We start from the raw sequence: 20716 nt of genomic DNA on the forward strand, positions 1-20716 counted from the left end.
CATAAGATAAAAACTCTCTCTCTCTCTCTCTCTCTCTCTCTCTCTCTCTCTCTCTCTCTCTCTCTCTATCTCCTCTCTCTCTCTCTCTCTCTCTCTCTCTCTCTCTCTGTCAGTGTGTTTCAAGTCAAGTGGAAGTTCGGGAAAGTTTATTGCATCAGTCGGACGCCTTATTCCGTGGTGGACTAGACCCAACTTCTGCAGACGGGTGTGGCTAAAAACTTATTCTTGGGATCGATATTACAGGAACTGGGTAATATTGAATTTCAGTTACGTGCTGTGTCTACTTCCACATACACTACCACGCATCTACGTACACTTATATACACACACACACTGAGAGAACACATACACCTCAAGAAATTATTTGTATCCATCAGTCTTTAAAAAAAATGAAAATAGGTGCCTATACTATACGTAGGTCTATAGTAGCTTAAGCCACAGTGCGCATTTGTATTATTGTTTATTATTATTTATATATACACATTTATTTAATTCATTTTTTTCGTCAGTGGCCCCTTTAGTGGGCTTGTTCCATATGAATAGGGTTTCATCTTTTAAATAATATTAATGTTTTCATTATTATTCAGAAGGAAAACCCCTGTTCGTATGTATGTGGAGTTTTAAGCCTGCAAACGGGCCATTGGCTTATTAAAATTCAAGGTTCCAGAGAATATTGAGGTGTTCACTGGAAGAGACTACAGAATATAATGTAGAAAAGAGACCACTTATTTTAAGAAAAGATAAGTTCAATACATTAAAAATATATCTAAATATTAATATATTTGTAAAATACACGAATTGCATTACTGTGTATGTATCTATGCGGCAGTAATTATTATTATTATTAATCATGGAACAAGGTCACCATAGAGGCCATTTTCTTCGAAATTCCAGCGTACAGAGCCTGGGAATACCAAGTATTGCTGAATAAAACAGTGACTTGGGGTTGGGGGTGGGGGGGGGGCAGTGGTTAGGGTACAATACCATTAGAAGCTTTAGGTAAATCTCGTGCAATACCAGTCACCTTGTACCAGCTGGTACATGGTACCGTTTCGCTGGTACTCTCGTGCTAATTAAGTGTTAGCCGTTTACCTGGAATAGAACCGGTAGCTACCGGATTCTTAGAACTGGCGAAAACACGTTTTTGGTTTGATGGCCGAAATGCTCTCTCTCTCTCTCTCTCTCTCTCTCTCTCTCTCTCTCCTCGCATCTTCTCTTCTCTCTCTCCTCTCTTTCAAAAACTGGAGCTTATTATTATCAATACTTGTTTAGGATATTCCTTGACGAATTAGAACGTTAGTACTATGAAATGCTAATGGCTCTCTCTCTCTCTCTCTCTCTCTCTCTCTCTCTCTCTCTCTCTCTCTCTCTCTCTCTCTGACTTTTTAATCAGTCGTCAAGGACAGTCCTTAACGCCATGAAATAATTAGAAAAAAAAAAATAAACCGTTAGTACTATGGTACCTTTCACAATCTCTCACCCCAACTTGAAAAAACCGCTTCCTTGCTTCCGTCTGTTATAACAACAAACAACGCCGGGGAGAAACAACTGTTCCATTGTTATTATTAATAGTAATGAGCAAAACAACATTTCGGCAGCGCCGCTAACGACTCTAGGTCAACAACAACAACAGCGTATACGTATGTATATATATATCTCTCTCTTTTTGGAACTCCCGACCAGGAACCAAACAAAAGGATTATGACGTCAGGACCTAAAGCGCGCGTGTGATGTCAATTTCTCTCTCTCTCTCTCTCTCTCTCTCTCTCTCTCTCTCTCTCTCTCTCTCTCAGGGAGGAATGGGAAGTAGGAGGAAAATGCAGTGGCCGAATGGAGGAATATATATGTCGTAGAAAGGAGTTCATTAGACCAAGGTTTTGCTCTCTCTCTCTCTCTCTCTCTCTCTCCTGGTTGGTGGGTGGGGTTGGTGAGAGAGATATAGATGTGGGTAAGGGGAGGAGGAGGGGGGCCCATGTAGGGGGTCACTGGGGGTGTCAGCCAATGTTTGCATGTGTGTGTGTGTGTTCACCTTTACATCACAGCATAGAATAGCAACGTTTGAGGTCACCACTTCAACTTTTTCATTCTCTCTCTCTCTCTCTCTCTCTCTCTCTCTCTCTCTCTCTCTCTCTCTCTCTCTCTCTCTCTCTCTCTCTCTCTCTCTTTGATGTAGGATCCGAGATTAGAAGCTTGCTGTGTCCGCTTTGTGCCTATAACAATGACCAAGCGTTATTTAGACGCAAAATAGCCTTTGTACTTTGTTAATAAAAGCGTTACAATTCTTTATCGGTGGACGATCAACAGGCTTTTCAAATTATCTGCATTATCGTACGGTTGAACGAGTCTAGATTATTTAAAATAATTAACTCTCTGCCTTTCGTTATCATAGATATCTATATTTCCAACTTCCTTACGATACTTAACTACATAATACCAACCGAATTCCCAACAACTTCCGGTCAGGAAATAGCGTCGAAAACAATAACTTTCATAATTTCAATAGACGGATATGTCTCTCTCTCTTTCTCTCTCTGGCATCTTGTGAGACGCGACGGTTGCCAAGGAATGTATTTATAACTATTACGGGAGTAGATGGGTACTTTTGCCCTTAGACCTCAAAATAAAGTTGACCCAATGAGGTGTTTACGTGTAAGTATGTTGACGGAGGCTATAATAATATAATATTGACGTCAGGACGTCACAATTACAGGTATAATTCAAGTCCAGGTACGTATATGTTTATTAAGAGAGGAATTGCTAGTATAGAGATGGCTCGGCTCTTAAACAGCTATCTGGCAAGGAATTAGTGAATGGTATTTAAACAGATTTGCCCCCTTTTAAGGTCACAAAGGTTGTGTGAGTATGTAGTACCATACGTGGCCTTTGGATGAGAGATTTGTTCGAAGATAACGAACTTTAGTATATACACAGACACACTTATCTATATAACAATACGCCAAGTTATACAAGGTGTCCATAAAGTCCCAGTACCATTACAAGTATTTATTGCTTATAATGGTACTGGGACTTTATGGACACCCTGTACTAGGAATGTTTAAAGTTAAAATACTGATTGATATATATATATAGATATTATAAATAAATATAATAATAATGTGGTTAAGCAATTGCTGGTTGACGTCAGAAATATGCTGGGGAAACTCCCGTGCATTCATTATACACGATGGGTCTATAATGTACGATATAACTTGCACCATCCTGAATAAACCTGAACCACCAGCTGCTCTCTCTCTCTCTCTCTCTCTCTCTCTCTCTCTCTCTCTCTCTCTCTCAGAATTCGCCCTCTCGTGTCAAATTGTTCCTTAAGTGTATGTGTGTGTGTGTGTGTGTCTAAAGCCATGTACAGTATGTTTCTTAGTAGCTTTGTGTTTGGCTACAAAAGGAGTATGAAAATCTCACGTACTGCGTGCGCGCAAGCACGCTGTTCACATTCCTGGGGAAAAACAGGTTGTGTCTTGCTGCCTGTGTTATCACTTACAACCACTTAGTTGCTGTTGTTTTGTTTTGTTGTTGTTGAAGTGTCATTATTATATCTTGCTAATTACATCTGTTGAACGTTAGAGGTCTGGAATTGATAGAGAGAAAGAAAGAAAGAGAGAGTTCCAAGGTTGGTTGTAGATTTTGACCTCTGGGGCAGCTGGCCGTTAGAAAGTGAAAACAGAGAGAGAAGAGACGGGGAGGCCGATGAAAAACAGAGAGAGAGAGAGAGAGAGACTGAATATGTATAATATACACGTACTTGGGTATGATAATGACATATTAATTTTCTAGTGAAATATATTCAGCCCTTTGTGTCAAGAACGTAACGGGATTCGTTCTCTCTCTCTGTTCACCCCCAAGTCTTCCGTCCTCAAGGATTAACAATATCGAATCGCATCCTAATTCAATCCTTCAAGGGCATGGTTTTAACATCCTACCTTTTAAAAAAAGTATCCTATCCATATTGGGAGCGTGTCAGATCATCCTTCGGTTGGTGGGGATCCTACATAGGGATCCTGCTGAAAATGCTCACATCCTCAATTATTGGAGTTGAATCCTGACATTACCCTTTATTGGGTGAATCCTATTGTTGTAGGTCGAGCCAATCCTGCACTGGTGGGGGAGGGGAACTCTTGCTTTTATATCCTTTCTTGGGTAAGTCACACAACTGTAGGATTCCAGAAGGTTGTCTACTACATGTCACGAATCTATACTTTGGTATGATATCTACACAGGTAGCTGAGGTAGGCGATCTACAATTTCCAAGAAAGGCTAGTTGTGTCGTTTGTTATAACAATTTAACTACCTAATTTCCTCAGTAACAAGCTAGATTGCTACCTATTGTCCAAAGTAATGCAAGTTGTGTCGTTTGTAACAATCTAGCTTGCTACCTAATTTCATAATTAGTTAACTAGATAGATTGCTGTGTATAGTTAGTTAAAAAATAAACCAGTCCTTTACCATTTTTATATTTAGTAAGCTTCTATATTTCAGTTTAAATATTTCAGTCAGTAGCAAAGCCCTGAAGATGATCGCAAAGGAATTCTGCAATGAAATTGTACGTTGTAGATATTTTGACCGTAGATAACAAGCCAAAATTGAATTTGTACGTTGTAGATATTATGACATTGTAGATAACGAGCCAAACAGCACCTTCCAGAATCCTATGCCCTACCGTAGGAGCGGAAGGTGCAGTTACCTGGGCCAAGGCATGATTCATCCTACAGGACTTCGGTGTGCATGGCAAACGTCCCTTGCCTTATATAAGCAAAATTGTGCCCCGGGTACGTGTCGACGCCCTTGGTGGATAGAGAGAGAGAGAGAGAGATAGACCGGACGCACGCACGCCCATAATTGCCGTCCTATACGCCCACGTGGGGGGAAAACGGCGTTTGGATCCCGAAACTGTCTCGTTCTCCGTCGCGCGTGCGCGCGAGGGCTGCGTTGTTGACAGAATTTAAAAATGGCAGGCAGGGGTCTGCAGTCTCCCGCCTTGCGGGACAAACAGTCATATATACACGTTTATTATTTTCCCGTCGTCATGAATGAAATCTTGAGAGGATGAGTCATCTGACGTTGCGTAGGAGGACGAAGGAGTAGACAGCAGCAGTAGGAGGAAATCGGAACTGTGAGTCAGGAGAGTAAACAGAGCCTTCTTAGAAAACCGGCCATAGTTTTATAAAACCGAGCGCGAGAACGCATCAGTCACCCCTTCTTCCCCTGAGAGACGTATTGGCGGTTTCATAGAAAACGGGATATGAGAGAGAGTGAGGGAGGGGGGAAGAACGAGCTGGAGAGCCATTCTACTACATACAAATCGCTCAGTGGCTCAGTGTGCCACAGAGCGACGTAGTGTGAGGACGAACCCTTTCTGAGGAAAGAAAGTGATACACATTCAACACATGCGTCGTCCTGACGGCGTCTAGATTTTTTATATATATATACTTCCACTTTACTCACGAATTCTCAAATAGCCCACACAAGCGAAAGAAGAGGAATAATTGAGAATATAAAAAAATAGTTTTATATATATTTTTGTTAAAACTACGAAGGGTCTTTGCAAAGTGCCTTAATATCGAAAAAAGTGAATTTTCTAAAAATATATACGAGTGATTTTTAAACAAGTACAAGCGTCGAAGCATTTGTTACTTTTTAAAATAAAAAAAAAGAAAATATCTTTTGTCTGGAAAGTCTATTTGAAATAGAGAATCCCGCCATAGTGAGAGTAGTATTTTTTTATATATCGAATCGCAATAAAGAAAACCACTTAAATATTTTTATAATATATATATACACACAAACGCTTGATTCTAATCATCCGATTGACTTGACAAAGAATTGCCTGAGATAAATTCTTTTCTTGTTATTAACGAAAAAAAAAAAACGACTGAATTACTGAAGACTTATTTAAACTATTATATATACCCACAACCTGTGATCTACTCAGTTATATTTTACAACCACCCTCCCTCTTACGACCCCGCGAGAAAAGATATTCCGAGAATAAGGATATATATTTATTCCTGTGATCTACTCGTGTTGTGCTACAACCTCCCAACAACTGCGTGATTATTCTACAACACAATACAACCTTCAACAACCGCGGAATCGTTCTACAACCCCAACAGAAAATATTTTTGTTAGCAGACAAATTACGGGTTTGAAAGCAATAACACTCATTCCTGTGATCTTCTACTCGTGTTGTGTTACAACCCCCTCCCCCCCCCAAACACCCGCTCAATCAATCTACAACCCCGCTCACAACCCAAAGTAAATTACAATAAAACACGAATTTGGAAATCATAAGATTTATTCAACCATATCTATAAACTCGTATCCACAACCAGTGATCTACTCGAGTCGTAGTCTTACTTACAACCGTTGTACACAACCCCACCCCCCCCCCTTCCCCTCACAACAGCCAATAATGTTTGAAAATGACTTCTTGGCATTTACCCTATCCTAACCCCTCACCCCCCGACCACCAACACTACCCCTCAGGCGGAGACCATCAACACCATCACAATCCACAACAGCAGCAGCTACAATACTCGTACCAACAATCACAACAACAACAACAACATCTACCGTACCATTACCAGCAAAACTTGCAACCGCATATTTCTCATTATCAGTTGAACCAGCAACATCCACAGGTGAATATATATATATATATATTTAAATGTACCTTTTTTTTGAGTAAATTTACCTGTGGAAGAATTTATGAGTTGGTCTTTTGTGCCCCATTGTAGTCACGTAACTGCCAGGTACCTTTACCAATGCACAGGTAGAATTATACATATATATTTGTGTATATATGTATTTTAAATATATATGAAGGTAAAATCCTTATTTTGAGTTATACGTTAAATATACGGTATATACTGTATGTATATTGATATCTGAATGCACAAAAACGATTTTGTGAATTTCACGACGAAGAGAGTTTGTGTGGAATCTCAGATGTATTAAAACCCCGTTTGTGACTGACAGGGTTCAACAGATAAAAAGGGCTAACAGTAAAGAACAGTGTGAGACAGTTATGTTCAAGGCCTTCTGGAACAATAATGTGAAATTCTTTTTTTTACAAATAAATGAGAAAAGCTGTGTGTGTTTGGCATACATGAACTTTGAGTATAAAGCTTGGGATTAGAGAATTGTCCTTAAACAAGTGAGAGTGAGTGGCTAGTTTGGTGTAAAAGTAAGAATAGGTTAGAGTTGGGACATGCATCTGTGTGTGAAGGAATGCAGGCACAAGAGGTTCGGCCTTATGTATTATGATTTAATTAATATTGTCGATTAGCCGCCCCCGCCTCTCTCTTCTCTCTCTCTCTCTCTTCCTCCCTCTATCTTCCTCTATCTCTCTCTCTCTCTCTCTCTCTCTCTCTCTCAGGAGTGTCTTGGCCTCCTGTCTCACTGTTACCTGCCGAATATCCAGTTTGGTTTGTTCGTGGTAAAGGATCTTATTATCTTTAGAACTAGCTAGACTCGCTTATGAATCATTCAGTTGTTAGTGGGACTGAACAGTTCTCTCTCTCTCTCTCTCTCTCTCTCTCTCTCTCTCTCTCTCTGTCTTACAAATCTCTGATACATGGAATGACTGATTAACCAGTGTGTCGTCTATGCAAATGAGGTATTAAGGGGCCAGTCGGTATGTTTTCGCAAATTTTTTATGTTTTTGGTGAAATTTCGCTCATTTTTAGGGGGCCCATTTGTTCCTGATCTATGGAGTCGTGTCTGCCTGCCCGTTTGTTTTATTGTTTGTTTGTTTGTGGATGGTGTGTTTACGTTGCATGGAACCAGTGGTTATTCAGCAACGGGACCAAGGGCTTTTGTTTTATGGCAGTAACCTGAAGGAGACAGAGCAAATGAACAGATTTTTCCAAGGTAGGAAGGTAGGTACGTAGGTAGAGGTATGTCTGTACGTGTGTGTGTGTGTATGTCCGTACGTCTTCAGGGCAGAATCATTTAAATAAGCGAGGTGTGTCCCAATCACAGGGATGCGTCTAAGGCGCACACGTGTTTACATCAGTGCCACACGGCACCGTGGCACATTGTCTTACTGAACAGAGGGGACAACATTTTTCACCTAATAATCACCACTTCCTCTCTCTCTCTCTCTCTCTCTCTCTCTCTCTCTCTCTCTCTCTCTCTCTCTCTCTCTCTCTCTCTCTCTCTCTGTCCAAAATGTCGGTGTTTATGTAAAAATATTAAACATCCCGTTTATGAGATTTCAATATTATATATATATATATAATATATATATATTATATATATATATATATATATATAAGATATATATATCGCACGTACGTACACACACACATACAAGGTCTTGGGCGATGAGTGGCCCACTATTTTTGGCCCGGTCTAATTCTGGCTGTGCCCCTGACGTGACGTCATACTTACACACAAACATACACCACACACATAAACATACACACACACACACACAACATACACAACTGTCCCTTCCCCTCTCTGTGTGCCAGAATTATTTTATTTTTAATTGTTCTGTCCTTTGAACAATGTGGCTTCATAACTTGAGGAGATATTCTCTCTCTCTCTCTCTCTCTCTCTCTCTCTCTCTCTCTCTCTCTCTCTCTCTCTCTCTCTCAATATGACTCGTTTACGAGAGCAAAGTACGTATTTATCCCCCCCACCAACTAGAGATAAGATAGGTATAACTCTACCTGATGATTAGACATTCTAATCTCTCTCTCTCTCTCTGTTTCTCACACTTACTCACTCCGTCTCTCTCTCTCTCTCTCTTCCACAGCTGAACAGCCTCGAGGGCGTACACAGCGGCGTCCCCACCCGTACCACGCCCACCCTGACGCCCACAACTCTCAGGAACATTGAGCAGACCTTTCTGGAATTGGAGACTCTGCCTGCGCCCGAAAATCATTCCAACCAGGCGGGGTTTGTGCCCCCCCTCGTGCAGCCCAACGGAGGTAGGTTGTTCTCCCACTGTGGGGGGGGGGGGGGGCGATGATTTAGGGGGGTTCGTGTGTGTGTGCCCTGGGTTTCAGTCGTTCGGCCTTGGACTGATTTAAAATTGATAGGTCCTCCTCCAAAGGAAGATTATTCTTGTCCCTTGTATTGAATTTAAATTGATAGGTCTTATCCCCAAAGGGGAGATTCTTGTCCCTTGTATTGAATTTAAATTGATAGGTCTTCTCCCTAAGGGAAGATTCTTGTCCCTTGTATTGAATTAAATTAACTGTTCATCCCAAAGGGAGATTTTTCCTTGCCCTTGTATTGAATTAAAATTAACTGGTTCTTCCCAAAAGGGGAGATTCTTGTCCCTTGTATTGAATTAAAATTAAATAGGTTCTTCCCCAAAGGGGAGATTCTTGTCCCTTGTATTGAATTAAAATTGATAGGTCCTCCTCCAAAGGGGAGATTTTCCCTTGTATTGAATTAAAATTAATTGGTTCTTCACCAAAGGGAAGATTCGTGTCCCTTGTATTGAATTAAAATTTATAGCTCTTCTCCCAAAGGAAGATTCTTGTCCCTTGTATTGAATTAAAATTAATTGGTTCTTCAACACAGGGGAGATTCGTGTCCCCTGTATTGAATTTAAATTGATAGGTCTTCTCCCAAAGGGGAGATTTTGTCCCTATATTGAATTAAAATTAATTGGTTCTTCCCCAAAGGGGAGATCGTCTTGCTTGTCCCTTGTATTGAATTAAAATTAAATAGTTCTTCCCCAAAGGGAAGATTCTTGTCCCTTGTACTGAATTTAAATTGATAGGTCTTCCCCTAGGGCCAGTTTCTTGTCCCTTGAATGAATTTGTTGAGTTTGGTGCTAAATTTAAATAGTAAAACTGTTCATCATTGAAATTTAATTCAATTTATTCATTCTTGTACAGAACTTATCTCGTTCTGCCTTGTCATATTTTGACGCGAGTTTTTAAAAGCCATTTATCAATCAATTGTTTTTTTTATAATTATTATTATTCAGCCTTCAGCGAGTTACCAAATTTGAATAATGAAGGCCTGTATTGAATTTAAATTGATAGATCGCTCCCCAAGGGCAGACTCTTGACCCATGAATGAAATGGTTCAGCCTTGTACGTTACCAAATTTTTAAAACTGAGTCGTATAGTAAATTTAGTATATCCAGCATAAATTTAAATTGTTCAGCACTTTACTGTATATAAATTGTTCAGTCATGTGGTGAATTTACATTGCTCAGCCTTTTACTGACTTTTAATTGTTCAGCCTTATGCTGTATTCCTTTTAAATTTGTGCAACCCTGAAAGAGACAGACTCTCTCTCTCTCTCTCTCTCTCTCTCTCTCTCTCTCTTTGTTCAGCCTTATGCTGTATGTCCTTATAAATTTGTGCAAGCCTTTTACTAATTTTAATAGTTCAGCCTTATGCTGTATGTCCTTTAAAATGTGTGTAACCCTGACAGAGCACTCTCTCTCTCTCTCTCTCTCTCTAATTATTCGCCTTATGCCTGTATTCCTAAAAATAAAATGTGTAACCCTGAAAGAGACTCTCTCTCTCTCTCTCTCTCTCTCTCTCTCTCTCTCTCTCTCTCTCTCTCTCTCTCTCTCTCTCTCTCTCTCTCTCTCATGAAACACACTTTTGCCTCAATCCCAATGAAATAAGAGAGACCACCTCTCCTCTCCTCCCCTGAAGGCGTTTTTCTTCCTCCTCCTGAAGTTTTCTATCCCGCTGCATGACCTCGAAAGACCCTTTTTATAAATGTACTCAACTAATAGAGACGTCCTCCTCCTCCTCCTCCTCCTTCAGGCAGTACTTACGTGTCAGTGGACAGCAAGTGCTGGGGGGGAGGGACGCTGACGCAGATCCCTCACACGTCCTCCGTCACATCTTCGCCCTCGACGTCTCCAGGGGCGTTGCACGGCCGCCAACAGCCGCCTCCCACCACCACCTTCACCTCGACCTCCTCCGCTCTGGCCATGCCCTCACAGATCCACCAACACCAGCAGCAGCACCTCCCCAGCAGGAGAATGGGAGGAAGACGCCCTGTCAAAGACGAGAAGGTTTGTTGACAAAGACATTTTTTTTTATCTCCATTTTCATTTTCCCCCTAAAACTGCGACCCCCGGGGGAGGTAGGGGTGCCTCAAGGTACCTTGGGGTACCTCAGGGTTCCTTGGGGTACCTCAGGTTCCTTGGGGTACCTCAGGGTTCCTTGGGGTGCCTCAGGATTCCTTGGGAGTGCCTCAGGATTCCTTGGGGTACCTCAGGGTACCTTCCCCTTCCCTTCAGGTCTTTTGGGATGAAGTTGCAGGCTCCACGGCCCTCTTTTCCAAAGCTAATTGTGTCCCCTCCCCTCCAACAAAATTGACTAATACGGGATTCATTATTCAGTGATCGACCAATGGATTAATTTTTCACCTCTTCTAAAGATTAAGTTTCTAAAGATGAGGTCAATTCTCGCCATCATCATCTTCCCGTGTGATTGACCTGGGGTCTCTCTCTTTCATTACATGTCCAGTCTTTAGTCATGTTTGATAGATATCATAAGAGGTCCACTCTGCTACAGGTAAATTTGAAGTGCAAAACTCTCTCCTCCTCTCTCTCTCTCGAAAAAGGAGGTCGGTTTCAAAACCCCAGCGTTTACTCATACAGGAATGACGTCTGTCACGAGATCTAATGTGTACGTAATCATTGCGCCGTCACCGTGATCGGTTCGACTTGGACCCCAAGAAATTTTTAGTGTGTGTGTGTGTGTTTGTATGGATGGTGTCGTCTTGGCCTTGCCTTCTGTGTATACATACAGACACAGGATAGACTTTTAAGACAGACAGACACAGACAGAAGAGACTGCATTGAAACAGGCAGGGACTCCAAAACAAGACGTGACTCACACACGATTCTTCTGCTGTCTAGAACAATGGAGGGACTTTTGGACCTTTTGTTAAATTATAACGGGACCCCGAAGAGACTGCGCGTATTTTTTTTAATTAACGTGGCTTCTGCGTATGTTTACACAGCTTCTATTTATACGCCAGTGATTCACACACACACACAAACAAACAAACACAAAAACACCTATTGCATCATAAAACGCAGGGCATAAGACTGGTCAGTGATGAGGCGACTTTGTTTTGTATAGTTGTTGACAAAGTAGGCTTAGATAGGCTGGTATAGATTCGACAGGCGTATCAGAGAGAGAGAGAGAGAGAGAGAGAGAGAGAGAGTCAGTCAGTCTCATTTAGAGCACCAGAAGGGTACTTGGTAGTAGGTAGACTTTAGGTGGTTTAATCTTATCCCTAATGAGATTTTTTTTAATATAGTTATGAATATGCACGTATGCTTATAGTATGTAGAATCACGTCTGTCTATCTGTGTGTGTGTATATATAGTATATACTATATATATATATATATATATAATATATATATATATATATATATAGTATATATATATATATATATAATATATATATATATATAATATATATATATATATATCTATATATATATATAATATATATATATATATATATATATATATATATATATATATATATATATATATATATATATTATATATATATATAGATATATATATATATATATATTATATATATATAATATAGCTAGCTCTCAAAACCAAGAATTAGTCGTAGAGTTCCATAGTAAGTCATTGGAAGGATGTGATTATTATTATTTTTTTTTTTTTCGTTTCGTGTGGTACTCAGATGGTCAACATCGGCCACGCTGCCAGATCTGTTTGGGTAGTTTTTACACAGCGTTGTCACGTCTGCATCCGGTGGTCCAGAGATGGTTGTTTAATTTTTTAAGATTTATTTTTTTTTCTTTTAGGTTTTGTGTCATGTGATTGTTGGTTTGTGAGAGAGAGAGAGAGAGAGAGATTTTTAGCAGCGTGTGCCATGTGACAGTTGAAGTGTGTATGAGAGAAGAGAGAGAGAGAGAGAGAGAGAGAGAGAGCCAGGCCTTTGTTAGCGCCCGGTACATATGCACTCGAGTGGAGGGTTAGTTATGCATCTAACATGACCTGACGTTTGTCTTGACTCATTTCGACTCTTAATTTGATTAGTTTAGATCATTCTCTCTCTCTCTCTCTCTCTCTCTCTCTCTCTCTCTCTCCTCTCTCTCTCTCTCTCTCCATACTCAATACATATAGACGCACTTTAACGTCACACGCTATAGAATTTCTCTTTCTCTTTTTACCACTTGTTGAAGGGAGCAGTTAGGTGAGAGAGAGAGAGAGAGAGAGAGAGAGAGAGAGAGAGAGAGAGAGAGAGAGAGAGAGAGAGGGGGGGGATTGGTAAGGGCCATATGCAGATGAATTTGCCAGTAGTTGTCTGTGTGTAAAAGGGTGCCCCTTCTGCTCTCTCTCTCTCTCTCTCTCTCTCTCTCTCTCTCTCTCTCTCTCTCTGTGAGACGGAGCATTGCTGTATGTCTAGAAACCTTATGTTAGAAAGAGAGAGAGAGAGAGAGAGAGAGAGAGAGAGAGAGAGAGAGAGAGAGAGAGAGTTGATTCATAGATCATGAGTCATGATGAGACGGTGAGTCATCCTCCTCCTCCACATCATCATAGCCTTGCTTACCTCTCTCTCTCTCTCTCTCTCTCTCTCTCTCTCTCTCTCTCTCTCTCTCTCTCTCTCTCTCTCTCTGACTCTGGTGATGACGACTTTTGACATGGATTTCTCGAAAGATCCGATCGCCCCCAACTCTGGTACTTTTTAATGTTCAAATCAGGACACACGACAGCAGGACTTTCCTCCTCCTCCTCCTCCTCTCCTCCCCCTCCTCCTCCTCCTCCTCCTCCCTGTATTCCTGCGAATAGGTTGTTTTTATAGTCTTCAGAACTATCAAAATCAATTATATATATATATATATAGTATCTATATATATATATATTATATATATCTATATATATAATAATCTCGATATATATGTGTATGTCTCTTGAATGTTGACATCTTGCTTTCATTGCTGAGGGGGGGGGGGGAGGGGGGAGAGATGGTTGTATTAAATGCTGTGTAGGAATGTGTATGTGTGTATAGTCTGTATGACATAATTTATAGTAAATAGCTTGCGGGACCTCGCGCATAATTGAGAAGGCTATGCTAGTTCTTAAGTATTTATTATTATTATTATTATATTATTATTATTATTATTATTATTATTATTATTATTATTATTATTATTATTTGCAGTAGATGAAACCTCTCCATATGGAACAAGCCCACCAAAGGGGCTACCGACTTGAAATTCGAGAGAGAGAGAGAGAGAGAGAGAGAGAGAGAGAGAGAGAGAGAGAGAGAGAGAGAGAGAATGAATCTCACTTATTAAATAAAGAAAAAAATGTATGAATAGTTAAAAAAAAAAAAAAAGACTTATTAAAATGCAAGAAGATTATATGTTAGGTTCCACAGTCCAATAGTTATAAGGAACAGAGGACCCCTAGGATAGATGGATGGATAGATAGACAGTAGTGATTCTGCATAACTCGAAGTGACAATAGCTGTTGATGTTGATGATTATGATGAAGTGACGGTTATGATATTGGGGCAGGTTAATCAACGCTCATTAACCCATCAGCCTGACTTGATGGATTAATTAATGGGGATTAATGAGGCGTCAGACATTCCTCTTTTCTCCTCTCGTTTCTTCGTTTTCTTGTTCTCTTCCTCTTACTCTTCTACTTCTTCGTTTCATCTTTTTTCTTTTTGTTTACTTTTTTTGATGTACCGTCTTTCCTTTTCTCTTGTTTCCTCCTTCTAATTCTCTTTTTGTTTCGTTCTTTGTCTTTTTGTTGACTTTTTTTTTTTAATGTACCGTCTTTCTCTCTCGTGCCTTGTTTATTATTCTTCTTCTTCTGTGTTTCGTCTTTTCGTCTTTTGTTTACGTTTTGATGCCCCATTTTACCTTCTCTCGTTGTTGCTGTAGATCCTCTTCGTTAAATTTTGTCTATTATTCTTCCTATTCTTTTGTTTTGCTAATTTCTATTTACATTTTGACGCCCCATTTCCCCATTTCTCGCTGTTGCTGTTTATTCTTCTTATTTTGGTATTTTTTCTAATATATATTAAATTTTAACGCCCCTTTTCCCCATTTCTCGCTTTTGCTGTTTATTCTGCTTATTTTTTCTAATATTAAATTTTGACGCCCCATTTCTCGCTGTTGCTGTTTATTCTTGTTACTTTGTTTTTTCTAATATATATTAAATTTTGACGCCCCATTTCCCCCCACCCCCGCCGCCCCTCGCGTTTTCGCCGTCGTTAGCTGTATAGGTCCCGTTGCTAGGTATATATAACCAATTTGTTGTTCCTAGCCACGTAAAAAAAAGATCTAATCCTTCGGGCCAGCCCTTTATAAGGAGAGAGAGAGCTGTTAATCAGCTCCTCAGCAGTGGTCTGGTAAATTTTAAGGTATACTTAACTATTCTATGTCCCTTCCCGCCTGTGTATAGACCGCCACGTTCTGTTTTCTACTTGCAGTATGATGACAGCCTTTTTCTATGGTCTTCTTCCCCCGAACAGCTCAGCATCGAGGAGGAAGAGAAGCGGAGCCTCCGGCGGGAAAGGAACAAGCTGGCCGCCGCCCGCTGCCGGAAACGCCGCCTGGACCAGACTAACATGCTGCAGGACGAGACGGACGACCTCGAAGGCAAGAAGTCCGGCCTCCAGCAGGAGATCCAGCTCCTCCAGCAGCAGAGGGACGAGCTGGAGTTCCTGCTGGCCACGCACAAGGCCGTCTGTCGCAGGCGCTTCCAGAGCAACAACAACAACAATAATAACCACAACAACAACTCGTCCTCCTCGTTGGCGGCGCCTCCTCCGTCTTCGACGACTACCTCGACTGCTACGCCCACGACCCTCACCACCTCCTCCTCGTCCGCTTTACATCATCATCATCATCATCTTCCCCACCACCACCACCTCCAGCAGACGGGCGGGGCGCCGCCCCCGCCCAGCAAGAAGATCCTGACGGCGGCGATGAAGGCCGAGGAAATCATCGTCAAGGAGGAACCTATAGAGGACGATGACGACGATGATGAAGACGACGACGACGACGATGACGAGGAGATGGTTCCCGTGCCCAAGCCCGAGGTGGTCGTTCCTGCCGCCGCCCACCGACCCCGCAGACCCACTAGCCTGGCCGTGGCGCCCGTGGCGCTGAGGACCCCGAGCGTGGCGGACCTGGGCGTGCCCATCGAGACCCCCTCGGCCGGCCTGCGCGGGCTGAACTTCGAGTCTATGATGGAGGGCGGCACGGGGCTGACGCCCGTCACCAGCGGGTCGACGGCTCTGACGCCCTTCCATACGGGGCTCACGCCCCTGACGACGCCCGTAGTCACGGTACCATCCTCCACGACGTCCTCCTCCTCCTCCGGCAACTGCGGATCGCAGCAGAGGTCGTCTTCGTCGGACCTCTCCTCGCCCGATTCCGTGCCTCCGAAGTTGGTGTCCCTCTGAGGAGGAGCAAGGAGGAAGGAGGAGGAGGAGGAGGAGGAGAGGGTCGTCTGTCTGTCAGTCTGCTCAGGCTGGGTGCTTTCATCGTCTCATGAAGAAGAAGAAGAAGAAGAAGAGGAGGAGGAAGAAGACGAAAAAAAAACTCCTGACAACCAATTCTCTATTTTTTTTTTTTGTGAAGCCACGAGACCATTTCTCAATTCAAACAAACAAACAAAACTTGTATGCCTTCGGAAGCCGCCTTTTTCCATTTATATATAAAATATATATATATAGACATTATTATATAATAATTCTATTTCCAGCGTATGCATAAATACACGCCCTCAACGTCTGTTTATGTATATTTGTAGTGATACCGCTATGCACTTTTCCACTTATGTCCCTGGATTTTGAGTTCAAATTGTTTTTTTTTTTAAACCACCACAAACAAACACGAAAAATAATATTTCTTTTTCCTAAAAAAACACAATTATCTCCTTAATTTTATACACCTATGATGTTCAAATGTTTTTGTCTGTCCTAAGTCAGTAATAATAATAATAATAGTAATAATAAAAGTAATAATAATAGTAGTAGTCATTAGTTGTTTTAACACTTAACCCCCCCTGTAGGATGTATGGTGCTCATTGTATAGTGACGACTGTGAAATGGTGTAGTTGGCCAACAAGCCCTCATTTAAAAAAATTTTAGTATTTTTTTTACCAACCATAATTTTAAAAAAATTTATTTTCATTTTTTTGTAATTTTACCTCTAAATTTTCCAAAAATGTGACGTCACCATTTTCCAATGTGACGAGATATCTTTTACAAAAATTGGATGATTGTTGATAATTGGTGAAGGAATTATTATTATTATTATTTTTTTTTAATGTCTCGCGTCTAGTGTTCGTCATTGGCCATTTATAAAATTGACGAGGAAACTTTCAATTCTGAAATTGGTGAATTGGCATATTTACTAAATTGACTCAATGTACGAAAGAACTTTAATATATTGCTGATTAAATGTTACCAAAGATTAATTATACGATGTTTTTTTTTACGTGTGAAATCCGGAATTTAGAAGAAAAAAAATTTTTTTTAACAGTAAAATTCTACGAGATTTTTTTGTGTAAATTGTGAAATCCGGAATTTATATAAAAAAATTCTGTTTTTACAGTTAAATTCTACGAGAATGTTTTTTGTAAATTGTGATATCCGGAACTTATAAAAAAAAGATTGTTTTTACAGTAAAATTCTACGAGAATTAATTTTTGTACATTTTGAAAACCTGAATAAACCAAAATTCAAGAGCGCTTCAACAGCAAAATTGCAGTAGGATTTTTTTTGTAAATTGTGAAATCTATATTTTAAAAAATACAAGAAAAGTTTAATAGCAAAATTATACTTTTTTTTATAAATGGTGAAATCTACACACAAAAAATCAGAAAAGCTTCCACATCAAAATTATACGAAAATGTTTTGTAAATAGTGAATTTAATTTACCAAAAAAAAAAAAAAAATTAAAGATTTTGGTATATTGTGAAATCCCGGATTTACAAAACTGAGCGAGAACTATCGTAAGACATTATAATATTGTCTGGTGTAAAAACAAAATCACAGCAAAAAATCCAGATAGTGATTGAAAAATATGAGAATTATAATAATCTCGTCTTGACAAACCTTCACCATTATTTGTTGACAAGCAACCAACACTCCCAAGCCCCGCCCCCTTTAACCAGTGTTGTTGACGAAACCTAGTACTACGCCCCCCTACGGACACATTTTGCCTTACACTTGTTACAATTAAGATTGTGTGAATGTGAAGATATAAATTACAAAGCGTGTGAATTACGGAGTCAGCTTTTGACAGCATGAACCAAAAGAAGCGTCGTTTGTATCCCCAATAAAAAGTGACTTAGAAAAAATAAAAAATAAAAACTATTTTGGGAGAGAGTGACCATCGGTCTATAGACAACACTTGAGGTATTTTTCAAGTGTTCTGAAAAGTAGCTGAATGTGTAATTCGATGTTGGTCGAGTTCTCCACTTTCTTTAAAAGTGCTTGAGGAAAAGTTGTCCAAGTCTGGACTTTCTTCCTACTTTACAATCAAGTTTTACTGCACTGAGAACCATTACGTGTACTTAGATTTGATACCCAGAAACATAAAAAATAGAAACTAATTCAATTTTGAAATTATATTTTTAAACCAAGTCGAATTTCCTTACACGCAACAACAACAAAATTCTCTTGTAAGTTTTAATAATCTACTTTTAATGGAAAGGTTCTTATCCAAAGAAAATGTCAAATTGGTGTTGCAAGATCTAAAACAGCTGAATTACGCAACGCTACGTCGAAATTGATTATGAAAGGTTTTAAGTTTCAAGGTCACACAGAAGATTAGGGCATTTTTTTAAATACTTCCAAATATATAATATATATATATATATATATATATATATATATATATATATATATATATATATATATATATATTTATATAATTTATATATATATATATATATATCTATATATATATATTATATTATATACTATAATATATTATTATTTTATATCATATATACCTGTTTTGTGAACACATACATACATGCTTATAATTCCAAACAATACACAAACATGAGATATACATACCTATGTTTGTGAATAGGTATACACTTCATAGAAATTATACACGCGTCTGTGCACAGTTACACAAACACATACTTGTGTTTCTGAAAAAGTTCACATAGTGTGGAAAATTCATTAAAAATACTGTAATAGAATTTACCAGTACACAATCAGCTATGAATGTCTATGTTTGTGAAAAAAACTACACATATATGTATATTATAAAAAATTCGTTAATAAAAAATACTGTTAATCAAAATACAACTTTGTGTGGGGGGCAAACGACGCAATCACTGAATGAATGTAAAAAAAATTTTTAAAAAATGTTAAAAACAGCTGTTTTATCTGCCATAATTAAGGAAGAAATATATAGAAAAAAATAATTATGTTTTAACACAAAACTAGTCTAGCTTTGGTACGTCGAATGAAGTGAAAAGATGAATACAAACAAGATCTATTTATACAGGATTATTTAGACGTAAGTTTCATTAAATGGATTTTTATGAAATGTATACAGTGGTTTTATTGATTTACACTTTCTCCTCTCATTTTCAACTTCAAATTTTTTAGAATTTCTGCCTTGTATTTATACTAGTTCAAATTTTATAGAGAATATCATATATATATATATATATATATAATAACTATAATATATATTATATAAATAATATGAAACGGAAAACACAACTAAGATTGTCTTACGCCCCCAAAAAATATATTCAAGAGAAAAATAAGTGGCGGTTGCTGGCAACCGCCCAGACAGTGGGAAGTTGCCACATCCCGCGTGATGAGAAAACGTTCTGTTCGTAAGATAATGTAACAACAAAAGTATTTTTATAAAAATAACGTAAGATAATATAACAACAAAAATATGTTAATAAAAAGAAATTAAGAAAAAATGTCAAATTAACATCGTATGTGGTTTTTTAGGCTCATAAACCGTTAAATTCGAATTTTAACTGCAGACAATTGAGCATCGCGGCAAGAACGGCAACTTGGCAGGTGGCCTGCAAATTATAATGGCATGCATTCTGGCAGCTGAAACAAGGTAATAATATATATATATATATATATGTATAAATGATATATGTATATATATATATATATGGATAGTATATATATATATATATATATATAAAACAACTAAAACGCATCCTGCGAATCGTACAGTACATCCTCTTTGCAAACGATGAAGCCCAGAGAAAGATGTGACCTTTACGTTGCAAAAGTTCCTTCGGTTTGGGAACCTTTGAAGAGGGAGGCGATCAATACCTCTGCAACGCCGCATTCAATAACAACATTCTGGCCCGCAGTCGTACTTATTTTGGGGTGCGAGTGTTGACCCCGTGGCCTTCTCTACCCATAGATAGTGGCCCACTACAACCATGTATGCTATTCATTGCCTGGCTCTAACCAATTACGCCAACCGTTGCGCGGGCCGGTGGTGTAACAACATATATATATAATATATATCAAATGATAAAATATATATGTAAAAATTATATATAGTTTCAAAATATGATGCAAGCACCCCAAGGCGGAAACGGACACTTGGAAGGTCCGGAAACTGACCAGAACGGTACAGGATGTGTTTTCAAAATACATGTTTTGAACAGATTAGACCGGAATAAACCTTAAGGCTGAAACGTTTGTAACGAAGCCAAGTCTGAGTTCTGAAC

General features: G+C 39.3%; 2 protein-coding genes across 3 annotated transcripts in view; both read left to right on the forward strand.

The window, feature by feature from the left end:
- The window catches only part of LOC135204630 (osteoclast-stimulating factor 1-like), a 258090-nt gene extending 253707 nt beyond the window's left edge, over nucleotides 1-4383 (forward strand). The window contains exon 5 of the mRNA XM_064234779.1: nucleotides 4321-4383. Coding sequence (XP_064090849.1) covers nucleotides 4321-4383 — 63 coding nt within the window. The remainder of the gene's footprint in view (nucleotides 1-4320) is intronic.
- On the forward strand, nucleotides 3745-18654 carry LOC135204853 (transcription factor kayak-like). Of its 2 annotated transcripts, none has more exons than XM_064235062.1 (4): nucleotides 3745-6656; nucleotides 8780-8954; nucleotides 10767-11020; nucleotides 15456-18654. In XM_064235062.1, exons 1-4 carry the CDS (start codon nucleotides 6438-6440, stop codon nucleotides 16431-16433), a joined length of 1626 nt encoding a protein of 541 aa, XP_064091132.1. In that variant the 5' UTR covers nucleotides 3745-6437; the 3' UTR covers nucleotides 16434-18654. The 2 variants fall into 2 exon arrangements, with proteins under 2 accessions (XP_064091132.1, XP_064091133.1); XM_064235063.1 differs by having other exon boundaries at nucleotides 3747-6656; nucleotides 15498-18654.
- The last annotated feature ends 2062 nt before the right edge of the window (nucleotides 18655-20716 follow it).

This window comes from Macrobrachium nipponense, chromosome 47 (assembly GCF_015104395.2).
Source record: "Macrobrachium nipponense isolate FS-2020 chromosome 47, ASM1510439v2, whole genome shotgun sequence".
Taxonomy (NCBI): domain Eukaryota; kingdom Metazoa; phylum Arthropoda; class Malacostraca; order Decapoda; family Palaemonidae; genus Macrobrachium; species Macrobrachium nipponense.

What these genes read in the sequence shown, in the direction of transcription:
- LOC135204853 (XM_064235062.1), top strand. Translation starts at nt 6,438, where the DNA reads ATGACTTCTTGGCATTTACCCTATCCTAACCCCTCACCCCCCGACCAC. An exon ending in TGAACCAGCAACATCCACAG is followed by an intron (nt 6,657 to 8,779) that starts GTGAATATATAT and finishes TCTCTTCCACAG; the next exon opens with CTGAACAGCCTCGAGGGCGT. An exon ending in GCCCTGTCAAAGACGAGAAG is followed by an intron (nt 11,021 to 15,455) that starts GTTTGTTGACAA and finishes TTCTACTTGCAG; the next exon opens with TATGATGACAGCCTTTTTCT.